This window comes from Myotis nattereri, assembly GCF_964212035.1.
Source record: "Myotis nattereri genome assembly, chromosome: 21".
In the NCBI taxonomy this organism is placed as follows: Eukaryota; Metazoa; Chordata; class Mammalia; order Chiroptera; family Vespertilionidae; genus Myotis; species Myotis nattereri.
The window spans coordinates 9,856,486-9,871,702 of record NC_138097.1 but is presented as its reverse complement, the minus strand read 5'-3'; the positions used below and the strand labels follow the sequence as shown (position 1 = coordinate 9,871,702).

The 15,217-nt window shown below is 44.9% G+C and overlaps 1 protein-coding gene across 1 annotated transcript; it reads right to left on the bottom strand.

Moving 5' to 3' along the window:
- Window positions 1-6,735: 6,735 nt before the first annotated feature.
- ZNF774 (zinc finger protein 774) lies at window positions 6,736-14,860 on the bottom strand. The gene is made up of 3 exons (XM_081114734.1): window positions 14,604-14,860; window positions 8,971-9,077; window positions 6,736-8,079 (listed from the first exon to the last, which is right to left on the bottom strand). The coding sequence occupies exons 1-3, from the start codon at window positions 14,699-14,701 to the stop codon at window positions 6,860-6,862; spliced, it is 1,425 nt and encodes a 474-aa protein (XP_080970860.1). The 5' UTR covers window positions 14,702-14,860; the 3' UTR covers window positions 6,736-6,859.
- Between the last annotated feature and the right edge of the window lie 357 nt (window positions 14,861-15,217).

Sequence of the window (15,217 nt, the reverse complement as noted above, 5' to 3'; positions counted from 1 at the left end):
GGTAAAGGGTATTTGTGTCATCAGAACAGCAGTGAAGGGCATTTTATATCAAACTTGCGCTTATACAGCATCCTGCGCTTGATAAATTACTGTCACACACACTAACTCATTTGATTCTCGAGTATTCTCTCTTTATATACACAGAAAGGTTAGGTGATATATTTCCATTTTTGTTATAGAAAATGTTTAAAAAGATATGTAATAAATGGTGGTGGTTATCTCTGCAAGGTGGAATAATAGGTGAATTCTTTTGTTTGCTTAATTGTATTTTTGTGATATTTCTAAAATGAACATGTATTATGTATGAACTAAAAAAGTAATAAAGAAGTAAGGGAGCCCTAGCTGGTTTGGCTCAGTGGATAGAGTGTCAACCTGCAGACTGAAGGATCCTGGGTTTGATTCCGGCTAAGGGCACATGCCCGGGTTGCAGGCTCCATCCCAAGTAGGGGGTATGCAGGAGGCCGCCAGTCAATGATTTTCTTTCATCATTGATGCTTCTCTCTCTCTCTCTCTCTCTCTCTCTCTCTCTCTCTCTCTCTCTCTCTCTCCCCCCCTTTCTCTCCCTTTCTCTCTGAAATCAGTAAAAATACATTTTAAAAGAACAAGAAGCCCTAACCGGTTTGGCTCAGTGGATAGAGCGTTGGCCTACGGACTCAAGGGTCCAGGTTCGATTCCGGTCAAGGGCATGTACCTTGGTTGCAGGCACATCCCCAGTGGAGAGTGTGCAGGAGGCAGCCGATCGATGTTTCTCTCTCATCGATGTTTCTAACTCTCTATCCCTCTCCCTTCCTCTCTGTAAAAAAATCAATAAAATATATTTTAAATAAATAAAGAAAATAAAAAAGAAGTGAGGGAAAGGGAAGGGAACAGGAAATAAAGCAAGTGACTTCCTTAAAGCCAAATAATAAAGTTTTTGGATTCTCTCTCATCATTGATGTTTCTATCTCTCTCTCCCTCTCCCTTCCTCTCTGAAATCAATAAAAATATTTTTTTTTAAAAAAAAGAAAGAAGCTAACATATGAAAAAAAACGTTCAACTTCACTGCGAATCAAAGAAAAGCAAACGAGAACAATCTGTACAAATCCTGTCTCTCTTAAGTGAGCAAAACTGTTTTTCAGGGATGAGGGTGTGGGGACGCTGGTGCGCATCTGTGGCTGGTAGCATGGCAAATGGGTACAGTTGGCTCAGAAAGCGATTTAGCAAGAAGTAACGAGAGCTGTAAAAATGTTCACACCCTGCAGAAATCATCTGAATTGTGGAAACATTTTTTTCTGGGAGGAAAAGAGAAGGTTTGCACAGGAGGACTATTGATGTCGCAGGGCCTCTTGCCTTCAGACAGAAGGTCCGAGCGTGGCTGGTTATGGACGCGTGGGCCTATAGTTTCCTGGACGTTGTTTGTACTACATGAGGGGAGGGTTTGTTTTCCAGCCGAAGGAAAAATGAGAAAGTGTGGCTGAGAAAGAATGGGGAGGACTGGCCTAGGGCTTGTCCAGGCCCAGGCACTTGGACTGTCCCTCCTATTTTAATTCTCAGTATAACTCAACTTTATGAGATTTGAGTGGAAAAGGTGAGTCTCTGCTAGAGTGTTCTGTTTTCCTATTTGCTTTTTCTCTTGTGAAATATCCTCTAAACTAAAAGGATATAAGTAATGCAGATTAATTTAAATTTTAAAAATTTTAAACTCTGTGTACTCAGTACCCAGCTTAAGAAATAGAAACTTAATATTCTTCTTCCTCATTTTAGTCAACCTCTACCCTGGCTTTGATAAATCCTTTGTTTTTGTTTTCTTTCTTTCTTTCTTTCTTTCTTTCTTTCTTTCTTTCTTTCTTCTCTTTTTTAAGGGAGAGAGAAAGAGAGAGAACATCAATTTGTTGTTCTACTTATTTATGCATTCATTGGATGATGCTTGTATGCGCCCTGACCGGGGATAGAACCCGCAACCCTGGCATATCGAGATGACGCTCTAACCAACTGAGCTAACCGGCCAGGGTGGATCTTGTTTTTAGATTTGGTTCTTTATCCTAAAAGCTGTCAATTTTAAGCATTTAGGTGCTATGATTTAATTTAAGGTTTTAAAAGATCACTCTGACTTCTCTGAGAAGAAATTAGCAAAAATAATATCTGGGGTATCAGTAGGAGGCTACTCAAGGGACTTAGGTAAGAGATGGTGGTGATTTGGGACTAGAGAGTGGCCTTGGAGATGGAGAGACTGGTAGATGGTTCTGAGAGGAGCCTGAGAGGTAAAGTTGACAGGGCCTGGAGATGACGTGGGTTTTAAAGTGGAGAGAGGCCCTAGCCGGTTTGCTCAGTGGATAGAGCATCAGCCTGCAGACTGAAGGGTCCTGGGTTTGATTCCCGTCAAGGGCACATGCCTGGGTTGCAGGCTCGATCCCCAGTAGGAGGCATGTAGGAGGCAGCCGATCAATGATCCTCATCATTGATGTTTCTATCTCTATCTCCTTCTTCCTTCCTCTCTGAAATCAATAAAAATTTTAAAAAATATTTCTTGGCAGAACCCTGAGCTTTAAAGAAAAAATCAAAAATCAATGGAGTGAAGGAGAGAGGAGGTGTGGAGCCTGTACAAGGAGCTAATGGCCCGTCACAGGGTAGCAACAAAGGGAAAATATGGTGTGGACGAAAGGGGCCACATGCGGACCTGACCAGCTCAGGGGAGGCCTGCGTGGCGGTCTTGCAAACTCAGAGATCCAAAGTCACCACAAAGGATGGTCTGAAATGACACTTGAACTAAAGCAGTGATGGTGGGCAGTTACGTCCCAGGCCAGTATCTTCCCTGACAAGGTCAACCTTTACCTTAACTGAGCCTATGCGTCTTTTTGCTTCGATGATAACGCACCCTTGAAATGTCTGGGAAACTTGTAACTTCCCTTTTTCTGGAGCCCCTGGGGCACAACCAAATGTGCTGGGCGCCAGGACAGATGCCACAAATTCCTTCATTATCATGTTAATTGATCCTGCACCCACCTAAGTATATGTCCATCATTTTACTTTTTATCCAATCCCAGGGGTTTCCCTGTTTTGCTTTATCCCTCCTCCTTAATCTATCACCCATGAATTTCATGTAACTCACCTACGTCCCTTTCCTTTGATTACAATGTATAAATACAGATGTAACCTGCCATTCTCCAGAGCATTATCTCAACTCGTTGAGGTTCTGCTTCCCGGCATATGTCAACAGTTTGGCTCAAGTAAACTCACAAAATTCTTTACAGGTTTCAACGGGGTTTTTTTACGTTAACAATGGAAAGTCAGTTACCTTGGCTCTCACCAATACATTGAGGGGTTCCCTGCTCATGACTGGAGTGTTGGGGGGAGGTGGCAGAGCCCCAAAGCAAGTCCCACATCGCCCTGCAAGAGCTCATGTTATGGGAGAGACATTTCTGTAGATGTACAGCATGAAAAACAAGGTGGTAGAAAAAGACGCAATTTACGTTACAAGCCAGTGAGTGACCTGTGTCTGTTCAATACTGTTAGGAAGTCGGAATAGGAGCGGCTGGAGCCTGGGGGTCTTGAGTTTGGAGGGAATGTGCCAACTCTGCTGGCAGCGACTAGGTTGCCAGCCAGCCTCCTCTCCTCCAAGAACTGGGGGAGGGCTGAGGAGAGGGAGATGGAGAGGAAGCCAGGCTACAGACCACCTGCTTTTATCTCTCAGAGCGTGACGGTGCACATATGGAAGAGCCTGCTCGCCATGTTGGCCGGGGTCTGTGAGAGCCCACAATTATTTATTTATGTATTTATTATTTATTTTATTTCAGAGAGGGGAAAGGAAAGGGAGAGATAGAAACATCAATGATGAGAGAAAGAATCATTGATTGGCTGCCTCCTGCACGCCCCACACTGGGGATGGAGCCCACAACCTGGGCATCTGCCCTGACTGGGAATTGAACCGTGATCTCCTAGTTCATAGGTCGACACTTAACCAGTGAGCCACGCCAGCTGGGCCGGCTCCCTCTTGTGGGACACTCTTCCAGGACACTTCACATTAATCCAGTGAAAAACTGTCAGAATGTCTCTTCTGAGGGATATCATACTCAACTCTGCAGTCTCATATTCCACGTCCTACCCCTGGCCAAAATACTCCCACCCCCATAGAGATGGTACCCCCTGGAGTTCACATATATTACCCCTAGAGTTTTTGTTTTGTTACTCCTCACCCAAGGATATTTTTCCATTGATTGTCAGAGAGAGTGGAAGAGAGAGGGAAAGACAGAGAGAAGTTATAGATGTGAGAGAAACACATCGATTGGTTGCCTCCTGCATGAGCCCGACTGGGGCCCGGGGGGGGGGGGGGGGAGCCTGCAACCAAGGTACATGCCCTTGACCAGAATCGAACCCGGGACCCTTTGGTCTGTAGTCCAACGCTCTATCCACTGAGCCACACCGGCTCGGGCTATCCCTAGAGGTTCTGATGCAGTAGTCTGGGGTGAGGACTTAGACTTCGCATTTCTAACAAGTTCCCAGATGCTAATGCTACTGATCTGGGTTCACATTTTGGGAACCACTGCACTCAGTGAACCAGATTGTTTTTTCCTGGTCAGTTATCTAACTTCCCTGACAAAGAAAGAGCTTAGATTATCAGCACATTCTGTCCCCCATGAGTTAAAGCCCTCAGGGGGCATTCCATAGAACAGAAGGGGACAAACCAGTATTCCAAGGCTGATGTAGTAATTTAGTCTGAGTAACACAGGAAGGCTTTTAAGAAAAACTTCAGGCACCGACTTTTCCCTCTAGAGCAGTGATTCTCAACCTTCCTAATGCCGCGACCCTTTAATACAGTTCCTCATGCTGTGGTGACCCCCAATTTCATTGTTACAAACTGAACATAATGAAAGCATAGTGATTCATCACAAAAACAATATGTAATTATATATGTGTTTGCCGATGGTCTTAGGCAACCTCTGTGAAAGAGTCGTTCGATCCCCAAAGGGGTCGCGGCCCACAGGTTGAGAACCGCTGCTCTAGAGTATTAAACACCCAAAACACGCCCTCCTTAGCCCCTTGCATCTGCCCTTACCTGTCCACTTTTACTCCTCCAGGGCCAAGGACCCCCAGCCCAGAATCCTGTAAAGCTCCCGGGAACTTGGGCTCCACGCCTCCGTCATTTCCAAATGCAGAGCGGTCTGATGGATATAATACGAGACACTGACAAACCCCAGGGCTGGTCGGTTCCGTGTTGCTGACAGGAGACCTGCAGCCAAAAATCTGGCTCTTCTGTTAACTACGTGACCCACAGCGAGTTGTTTGGCATTTTTCAGGCCTTAGGTTTTCAACACGTGAAAAAAGAAGTCTGTCATCAGGAGAGAAAAGGAGACATCTGGAGAAATATTACCCAGAGGTCCTTGGAAAAAAAGACATTTGCAACAATACTGTAGGGATATTACACTTTCTGGTTTAACAACAAAGTGCTCGTGTGCGTGCGTGCAAGCTCTCACAACCACCTTGTGAGGTAGGGAAGGTAGGGCCTGACCCAAGGCAGAAGTCTGGCCAAGGTTAAGTGTCAGGGTCAGGACTCAAACTGCTCACCTTCTCAGCGAAGTCAGTGTTCTTGCCAACACTGCCTTTCCTCAGAGCGTTCCAATTAAATACAGGACTGGACCGGTGTGTAAAATGAATGACCCTGAGAAGGTCAGAGAGTTGCAGTAACTTAAAACTAAGAGGCAAAGGAGCCAGCGGATTTGAAAACAGGAGCCGTTTCCTGCAGCTGGATGCCGGGAAGGTTCCCTGTAGCGTTGCCCAGTTGTCTCAGGAATCTTGTTTCCACAACGTGACAGTTCTCTTCCAGGTCCCTCTGGCTGGCTTGTCCCTGGATCTTTCTGTGCCTCGGATGGCAGCAAACCGCCAATGGGAGCACCTCAGGCACTGCTGCTGTACCGAAAGCTTCAGAAATTCTTTCTGCCTCTTAGTCACAAGACCGCAAACATCCTCTAAGACTAATTCTGCCTCGTCATGGCAATGAGACATCTGGTGACTAATGCCTGCGCAGCACTGGCTTGGGACAGTGTTTTCTGTTTTATGAAGTCTGGGCGCTCACACCCCAAATCTAATACCAACCTAATTGCTTGCAAGTCCTCAGCTCGCAGGGCTGCCCTAATAAATGCCTTACTGTGTAATAAGGCTGATATAAGCAGCCAGCTTGGCATGGAGTGTCTTTTAAGGGGCAGGCACAATATTGAGGGCTTCATATAAGATCTCAAGTATTCATCATTTTAATGCTAACGTGACCATTTCGTTAGTAGGAGCCTATTTTGTGCCAAGCACTGCTTACAGGAGACCTTTAGGTCACATTTATTTCACTTCTCTTATAGTAACCAGGCATCAACTATTCAATTTATATTTCCCTAAGAATCCATCAAAAACACTGAAGGAATGCCTTTTGTGTTCAATCATTGTTTGGAGCCTATAGGTTTATCCTTACCATTAAAACATGAAAAAAAAAAAGAAAGAAAGAGAGGGAACAGATTAGGGCCCAGCTTAAACCACTGGTGCCCAGGTTCCTAGTTGGGGTACTTGAAGATTGTTTTCTCTATTGGGGTACTTAAAGATTAAAATTTGGCCCTGGCCGGTTTGGCTCAATGGATAGAGCGTCTGCCTGGGACTGAAGGGTCCCAGGTTCAATTCCGGTCAAGGGCGCATGCCTGGGTTGCAGGCTCGATCCCCAGTGGGGGGCGTGCAGGAGGCAGCCGATCAATGATTCTTTCATCATTGATGTTTCTCTCTCTCTCTCTCTCTCTCTCTCTCTCTCTCTCTTCCTCTCCCTTTCTCTCTGAAGTGAATAGAAATATATTTTTTAAAAACTATTTTTTTGGAAGGGAGCAGCAAAACCACTAAAGATTATTTCCTATTAAATCAAATGAGTGTTTTGATGGCATAAAAGGTGTGCTTTCTGACGGAAGCTCTTGTCACATTTACTACAGTGGAAAGGTTTTTCTCCTGTGTGCGTCCTCTGGTGTGTCAGGAAGTGGGAACGCTGATTGAAGGTTTTGCCACACTCGGGGCACGGATACGGTCTCTCTCCTAAGTGGATCCGCTGATGGGTCACGAAGTGGGAGCTCTGATTGAAGCTCTTCCCGCACTCGCCACACCTGTAGGGTCTCTCTCCCGTGTGGATCCGCTGGTGCTTAACGAGGGCAGAGCTGTCGGCGAACCCTTTGCCACAGCTGTCGCACTTAAAGGGCCGCTCGCCGGTGTGGGTCCTCTGGTGCGTGACCAGATGTGAGCTCTGGCTGAAGCTCTTGGGGCAGGAGGGGCAGCTAAATGGCCTCTCTCCCGAGTGCGTGCTCATGTGCGCGACGAAATGGGAACTGTCCGTGAAGCCCTTCCCGCACTCGGGGCATTTAAAGGGCCGCTCCCCCGTGTGGGTTCGCTGGTGCTTGATCAGATCTGAGCTCTGGCTGAAACTCTCCCCGCAGCCATCACACCGGTAAGGCTTCACTCCTGTGTGCGTCCTCTGGTGGGTGATGAAATTGGAGCTTCGGCTGAAGCTTTTGTGACATTTGAGGCACGTGTAGGGCTTCTCTCCGGTGTGGGTTCTTTGGTGCATGATGAGGTGTGGCTTCCGCCCAAAAGTCTTCCCACACTCTGGGCACTCATAGGGCCTCTCGCCCGTGTGGGTCCTCTGATGTTTGATGAGTGTGGAGCTGTCGCCGAATTTTTTCTCACACCCGCTGCACTGGTAGGGTTTCTCTCCTGTGTGTGTTCTGCGATGGGTGACGAGGTCTGAACTCTGCTTGAAGCCTTTCCCACACTCGGTGCATTTATAAGGCCTCTCGCCGGTGTGGGTTCTTAGGTGTCTAATGAGATAGGAGCTCTGGTTAAAGGTTTTCCCACATTCTGCACACACAGGCTTCTTTCCTGTGTATCCCTCCAGGAGCTTGTTTAAATCCTTGTCCCGATGGCCCTCCCCTGGGAGGGTTCCAGGTTCTAATTCAAGGCCCCTCTCCCAGCTTCCTCCCCAGCTAGGAGTCTGATAAACATCTTTATTGGCCCCTTCTGAGGATGTTCTGCTTTGTCCTGCTGTTTCAGAAACATCCTGATGGAGTTTTTCCAGCTGATTCTCCAAGTCTGAAAAATTAACAGAAGTGACTAAGAATAAAGTTGTCAGGAACGTACATCAGAAGGCAGCAAGAAAGCTTAAAATTAGTGTTTTTGCAACAGACTATACTTAATTTGACTACTTTGGTTTTCACTCTGTGAAAAGTTTATTGATGTTCATTGAGCTCACAGAAAACATGAATTCCTAAACTGTTTTTATTTTAAGACTAGAGGCCTGCTGCACAAAATTCGTGCGAGGCCGGGGGGGTGGGGTGGGGTGGTGTCCCTCAGTCCAGCCTGCACCCTTTGCAATCTGGGACCCCTTGAGGGATGTCCAACTGCCCGTTTAGACCCGATCCCAGTGGACTGCTGGCTCCCAACTGCTCATCTGCCCGCCTGCCTGATCACCCCCTAACCACTCCCCTGCCAGCCTGATTGATGCCTAACTGCTCCCTTGCCAGCCCAATTGCCCCCAACTGCCCTCCCCTGCTGGTCTGGTTGCCCCTAACTGTCTTCCCCTGCAGGCCTGGCTGCCCCCAACTTCCCTCCCCTGCTGGCCCAGTCACCCCTAACTGCCCTCCCTTGACAGCCTGGTCACTCCCAACTGTCCTCCCTGCTGGCCATCATGTGTGTTGGAGTAATGGCCAATTTGCATATTACCTCTTTATTATATAGGATGACCAGATAAATCTTGAGATGACCTTTACATCCTTCAAGAGTAAGCCACATGTTGTCAAAATTAGGCACCTCCTTTCAAAGATGTCACAGTGGAAACGAAAGTGACATGCTTACTTTAAAAGAGACTTTATTTGGTCAATTCGTGACTGCCCAAGAACTCACATTTAAACTTCCGAGGGGAAGAACAAAACTCCAGGGCAGCATTTCACATTCTTCTCCCACCAAGGAACACTCACATCTCACCTGTGTGACTTTCCTTTAGGATCTCCCTTGCCTCAAAATGTTGGAGCGGTAGGAGCCATGGCTCGTCTTTCTGTTCCAGGTGGGAGATGACACTTGGTCTAGAAATCCTATACAGGAAGATGAACAGAGGATGTTGATCTGAGCCAATCACACAAGGTTGGCCAAAATGTAAGCCCTCCTCCTTCCCTAGGTAAAAGGGGACATCCAGAGAAACGCTCATGTGTGTTTTGTCTCATTAAAAGGGCAGCCACGGTAAAGTGATAAAAGAGGGTGATCTCCCCAAGAGGCTGAAGAAAAGCCCTTTTCCTCCCATTAAAAAAACAAAACAAAAAAACAGCAGAATCTCAGAGGGAAGGCGGGGGAGGATGTGTGGGTGGAAGGTAATCAACCAAAGACTGTGTATGCATATATGCATAACCCATGGATGCAGACAGTGGGGTGGTGAGGGCCTGGAGTGGGGGGTGAGGGGACTGGTGGGGATAGATGGAGGATAAAAGGGGACATATGTAATACTTTCAACAATAAAATTTTTTTTAAAAAATCAGACATAGGTCATTGAAACTCTAGGGTAAGTACAATAACTCATCTCTGAAGGCACAAGGCTAAACCCTTGTGGAAAGATCATTTTATCAGAAACAAAGCCACCATGATCTCACCCTTAGAGAGAATCAAGGAAGTTAACTATAATATTGGCCTTTAAATTTTCCCCAGAAGGACAGCAATAGATACAGCTATGAGAAAAAGACAAACACCTGTAAGAAAAAAAAATAGCCCTGACTGATTTGGCTCAGTGGATAGAGCATTGGCCTGTGGACTCAGGGGTCCCGGGTTCGATTCCCGTCAAAGGGCATGTACCTCGGTTGCGGGCACATCCCCAGTAGGGGGTGTGCAGGAGGCAGCTGATCGATGTTTCTCTCTCATCAATGTTTCTAACTCTCTATCCCTCTCCCTTCCTCTCTGTAAAAAAATCAATAAAATATATATTTAAAAAAAAAAAAAAGAAAGAAAAAAAAATAATGAACATAGGCAATTCACAAAAGAAAGAAAAGTAGCCTATAAATATATGGAAAATCTTACACTTACTATTAACCAAAGAAATTTAAATTAAAACGATTGTCCGGCCTCTGTGGCTCAGTGGTTGAGCATCGACCCATGAAACAAGAGGTCACTGGTTGGATTCCCAGTCAGGGCACATCCCCAGGTTTTGGGCTCGATCCCCAGTGGGGGATGTGCAGGAGGCAGCCAATTGAGGGTGTTTCTCTCTCATCGATGTTGCTATCTGTGTGTCCCTCTCCCTTCCTCTCTCTAAAACCAATTTAAAAAACATATTTTAAAAAATTAAAACAATGATACACTTAGGCAATAAGTGTAGAGGTGAAGAGTGCAAACTCAAGAGTCATACTGCCCGAGTTTGAATCCAAACCCTGTCTCTTACTAGCTGTGCAACCTCAGGAAAGTTACTTCAACTCTGTGCCGATGTCTTTATCTATAAATTAGGGATAAAGATAAGGTCTACTTTATAGAGTTGTAAGGATTAAGTGGTAAGTCCTCAATAAATGTTAGCTATCACTATTAATTAACCCACACTGTTAAAATATAATATCTACCGCCGAAACCGGTTTGGCTCAGTGGATAGAGCGTCGGCCTGCGGACTGAAAGGTCCCAGGTTCGATTCCGGTCAAGGGCATGTACCTGGGTTGCGGGCACATCCCCAGTAGGAGGTGTGCAGGAGGCAGCTGATCGATGTTTCTCTCTCATCGATGTTTCTAACTCTCTATCTCTCTCCCTTCCTCTCTGTAAAAAATCAATAAAATATATTTAAAAAATATATATATAATATCTACCATGATGGTAGACTATAAAGAAATGGAATAAATAAATTGATTTAATCTTTATAGAAGGCATTTGGCAAAAATATCAAAAACCTGCCCTAACCAGTTTGGCTCAGTGGATAGAGCGTCAGCCTGCGGACTGAAGGGTCCCAGGTTTGATTCCAGTCAAGGGCATGTACGTTGGTTGCGGGCACGTCCCCAGTAGGGGGTATGCAGGAGGCAGCTGATCGATGTTTCTCTCTCATCGATGTTTCTAACTCTCTATCCCTCTCCCTTCCTCTCTGTAAAAAAATCAATAAAATATATTAAAAAAATATATCAAATACCCGAGAAATGTACCTATTTTTGGACCCAGCAATTCTAATTCTGGGAATTGTAAGAAAATGAAAAAATAACAGTTGTGCAAAAGACATATTAGCTATTAATTAACTAATTATACTTCAATAAAGAAGACAGAAAAAAAAAGACAATTATCTAAGAGTTGTTTATCACTATACTGGTGAGAATCTGGAAATGACATAAATCAATTAAATGTCCCACAACAAAGGCATACGAAAGGCATATTTGAGCCATATGAAACTGCCATTTATTTTTTTAAAATACGTTTTTATTGATTTTTATTTTATTTATTTATTTTTTTAGAAACAAACTGTGGCCTGCTCTTTTTTTTTTTAATATATTTTATTGATTTTTTTACAGAGAGGAAGGGAGAGGGATAGAGAGCTAGAAACATCGATCAGCTGCCTCCTGCACATCTCCTACTGGGGATGTGCCTGCAACCCAGGTACATGCCCTTGACCGGAATCGAACCTGGGACCTTTCAGTCCGCAGGCCGACGCTCTATCCACTGAGCCAAACCGGTTTCAGCTTTATTGATTTTTAGAGAGATGAAGGGAGAGCGATTGAGAGACGGAAACACCGATGAGAGAGAAACATCATCCACCAGCTGCCTCCTGCACGGCCCCCACTGGGGATCGTTGGAGTCTCCAAGGAGGAGCGCAAGAGCCAAAAGGAATAAAGAATGAACTTATGAGGTCCTCTGGAAAACCAGGTGGGCTGGGCCCCAAAATGGTGCCAGCCCCTAGGGACAGGGAGTCAGAGATTTTAAAGGACTCTAGGACCCAGAGTCTAGGTGGGCTTTTTCCAGGCGGAGAATTCCCTGGGCAGGTCCAGAGGGGAAGGATAATGGTCTTAGCAAGTGGAATGTGATCTAAGCGAAGGGGAATGTCGGTGGTAAAATGGTCTAAAGGTCAATTCCCAGCCCTAGCTGATTTGACTCAGTAGATGGAGCGTCGGCCTGCGGACTGAAGGTCCAGGGTTCGATTCCAGTCAGAGAAATGTACCTGAAATGCCTGGGTTGCGGGCTCAACCCCCAGGAGGGAGTGTGCAGGAGGTAGCCAATTGATGATTTCCTCTCATTATTGATGTTTCTATCTCTCTCTCCCTCCCCCTTCCTCTCTGAAATCAATGAAAATAAAAAATTAAAAAATAATAAATAAATAAAAATAAAGGTCAATTCCCAGGTGAGGGGGTATACATTTAATTACTGAATCAGACCTAACAGGGATTGAGTCCACAACCCGTGATCATCGGGAATCAAACCTACTACCTCTTTTTTTTTTTTTAATATATTTTATTGATTTTTTACAGAGAGGAAGGGAGAGGGATAGAGAGTTAGAAACATCGATGAGAGAGAAACATCGATCAGCTGCCTCCTGCACATCTCCTACTGGGTATGTGCCCATAACCAAGGTTCATGCCCTTGACCGGAATCGAACCTGGGACACTTAAGTCCCCAGGCCGACGCTCTATCCACTGAGCCAAACCAGCCAGGGCAAACCTATTACCTCTTGGTTCCTGGGTTGATGCTCAACCACTGAGCCACACAGGCGAGGCTCTTTTTTTTTTAATTAAATATTTTTTTAAAATCTTTATTGTTGAAAGAATTACATATGTCCCTCTTCTTTTTCCCCCATTGACCCTGTCTAGCCCACCTCTGTCCCCCACCCCAGGCCTTCACCATCCCTGTGTCCATGGGTTATGCATATATGCATACAAGCTCTTTAATCACTTACCACCCACCCACCCACCCTCCCCCAACCTTTCGAAACTGCCATTTTATAAGTAAAAAATGGTCAAATATATAGTTCAATCTAATTCAAATTATTGTACTCACATGACAGAATACTAAATGGTTATTTTAAGTGGTATAGAGGAAGATATTGTTGTCAAAATATATTCATAATATGATGTATAAGAAAGTAGAATGGCCCAGCTGGCATGGCTCAGTGATTGAGTGTTGACCTATGAACCATGAGGTCACGGTTCAATTCCTGGTCAGGGCACATGCCTGGGTTGTGGGCCCAATCCCCAGTGTGGGGCGTGCAGGACACAGCCGATCAATGATTCTGTCTCATCATTGATGTTTCTACCTCCCTCTCCCTCAACCTCCCTCTCTGAAATCAATAAAAATATATTTAAAAAAAAAGAAAATAGGATGTACAACTGAATATACAGTATGATCCCAATTTTTTCGTTTTTTAAAAAATATATTTTATTGATTTTTTACAGAGAGGAAGGGAGAGGGACAGAGAGTTAGAAACATCGATGGGGCCCTGACCGGTTTGGCTCAGTGGATAGAGCGTTGGCCTGCGGACTGAAAGGTCCCAGGTTCGATTCCGGGCAAGGGCACGTACCTTATTGCAGGCACATCCCCAGTAGGAGGTGTGCAGGAGGCAGCTGAATTGATGGTTCTCTCTCATCGATGTTTCTAACTCTCTATCCCTCTCCTTTCCTCTCTGTAAAATATCAATAAAAAATATTTAAAAAAAAAGAAAAGAAAAAGAAACATCGATGGGAGAGAAACATCGATCAGCTGCCTCCTGCACACCCCCTACTGGGGATGTGCCTGCAACCAAGGTACATGCCCTTGACCGGAATCGAACCTGGGACCTTTCAGTCCGCAGGCCGACGCTCTATCCACTGAGCCAAACCGGTTAGGGCCCAATTTTTTCTTTTGTTTTTATATCATTTTCTAATTCTATATGTACTTGTTTTTTTAATTGTATAAGTATGTATGTGTATTATGCTTTTAATTTTATATATGGAGGCATCGTAACTTTTTAGTGGTGGAATGGATAACTTTTGTTTTCATTTTGCATGTTTTTTTTCTTCAACGAGTATATATTACTTGTATGTACATATTCCCCATTTTCCACAAAGACCTGATTTGTACTCTCACCTCTGGCACTTGCCTTTGAGTCCCAGTGTCCTGAGCTGGAAAAGGTGGAAGATAATACATGCATCGAAAGATTATGGTGAGATATTAACAAGATAATAAATACCAAAGACATCTGCAAACCATAAAGTGCCATAAAAATGGAAGTCTTCCTTTCTCTGCCAGGAAGGCAACAGTTATTCTCAAAGGGAACTGGAGCTCTAAGAGGCCAGCATCCCTAGAGGCCATTTAGACCTCGGCCCTTTTAAAATATAGGGCTTAAATCTAAAGGAGAGTAGCATCCTGCCCGGCTGGGTTTGGCTCAGTTGGATAGAGCGTCGGCCTGCGGACTGAAAGGTCCCGGGTTCGATTCCGGTCAAGGGCATGTACCTGGGTTGTGGGCACATCCCCAGTAGGAGATGTGCAGGAGGCAGCTGATCGATGTTTCTCTCTCATCGATGTTTCTAACTCTCTATCTCTCTCCCTTCCTCTCTGTAAAAAATCAATAAAATATATTTTTAAAAAATAAAATAAAAATCAATAAAAACATATTAAGAGTAAATAAAGAAGAGTAGCATCCTTACCCTTTGAGAGCCCATTCTTCTAACGGCGCTGGGTCGTATCCCTGAAGAGGATTCTCTAAGTAGTGCCCCTTCTTCCCTGAAGTCCCCAGCCACATCATTGAGGGTCATCAGGTCCTAAAGCAACAGACCCATTATGCATCCATAGCTCTCAGGATATCCTCAGCATGGTCTGAAAAGCAAAAGACAGCTATCGAGGATAACCGTATACTCAAACAAAGCCCCACCCCCACTAGACTAGCTCTCAGGTAAATTCTGTCCACCATAGAAGGTTTGGTTTCTTTATTTCTATTTATTTATTTTGCACCTCACATCCCAATAAAATATTTATTACTTCAAGAAATAAATCTTTTTACCCTGACCGGTTTGGCTCAGTGGATAGAGCGTTGGCCTGTGGACCCAAGGGTCCCAGGTTCAATTCCGGTCAAGGGCATGTACCTTGGTTGAGGGCACATCCCCAGTAGGGAGTGTGCAGGAGGCAGCTGATCGATGTTTCTCTCTCATTGATCTTTCTAACTCTCTGTCCCTCTCCCTTCCTCTCTGTAAAAAATCAATAAAATATTTAAAAAAAAGAAAGAAATCTTTTGAAAAGAGAGTCTCTATTGCTTTCCCCTGAA

Coding starts and splice junctions, on each gene's coding strand:
- ZNF774 (XM_081114734.1), bottom strand. CDS start 14,701: ATGATGTGGCTGGGGACTTCAGGGAAGAAGGGGCACTACTTAGAGAAT. Junction 9,078..14,603: donor GAAGAATGGGCTCTCAAAGG/GTAAGGATGCTA, acceptor CTTCCTGTATAG/GATTTCTAGACCAAGTGTCA. Junction 8,080..8,970: donor CCTAAAGGAAAGTCACACAG/GTGAGATGTGAG, acceptor TTAATTTTTCAG/ACTTGGAGAATCAGCTGGAA.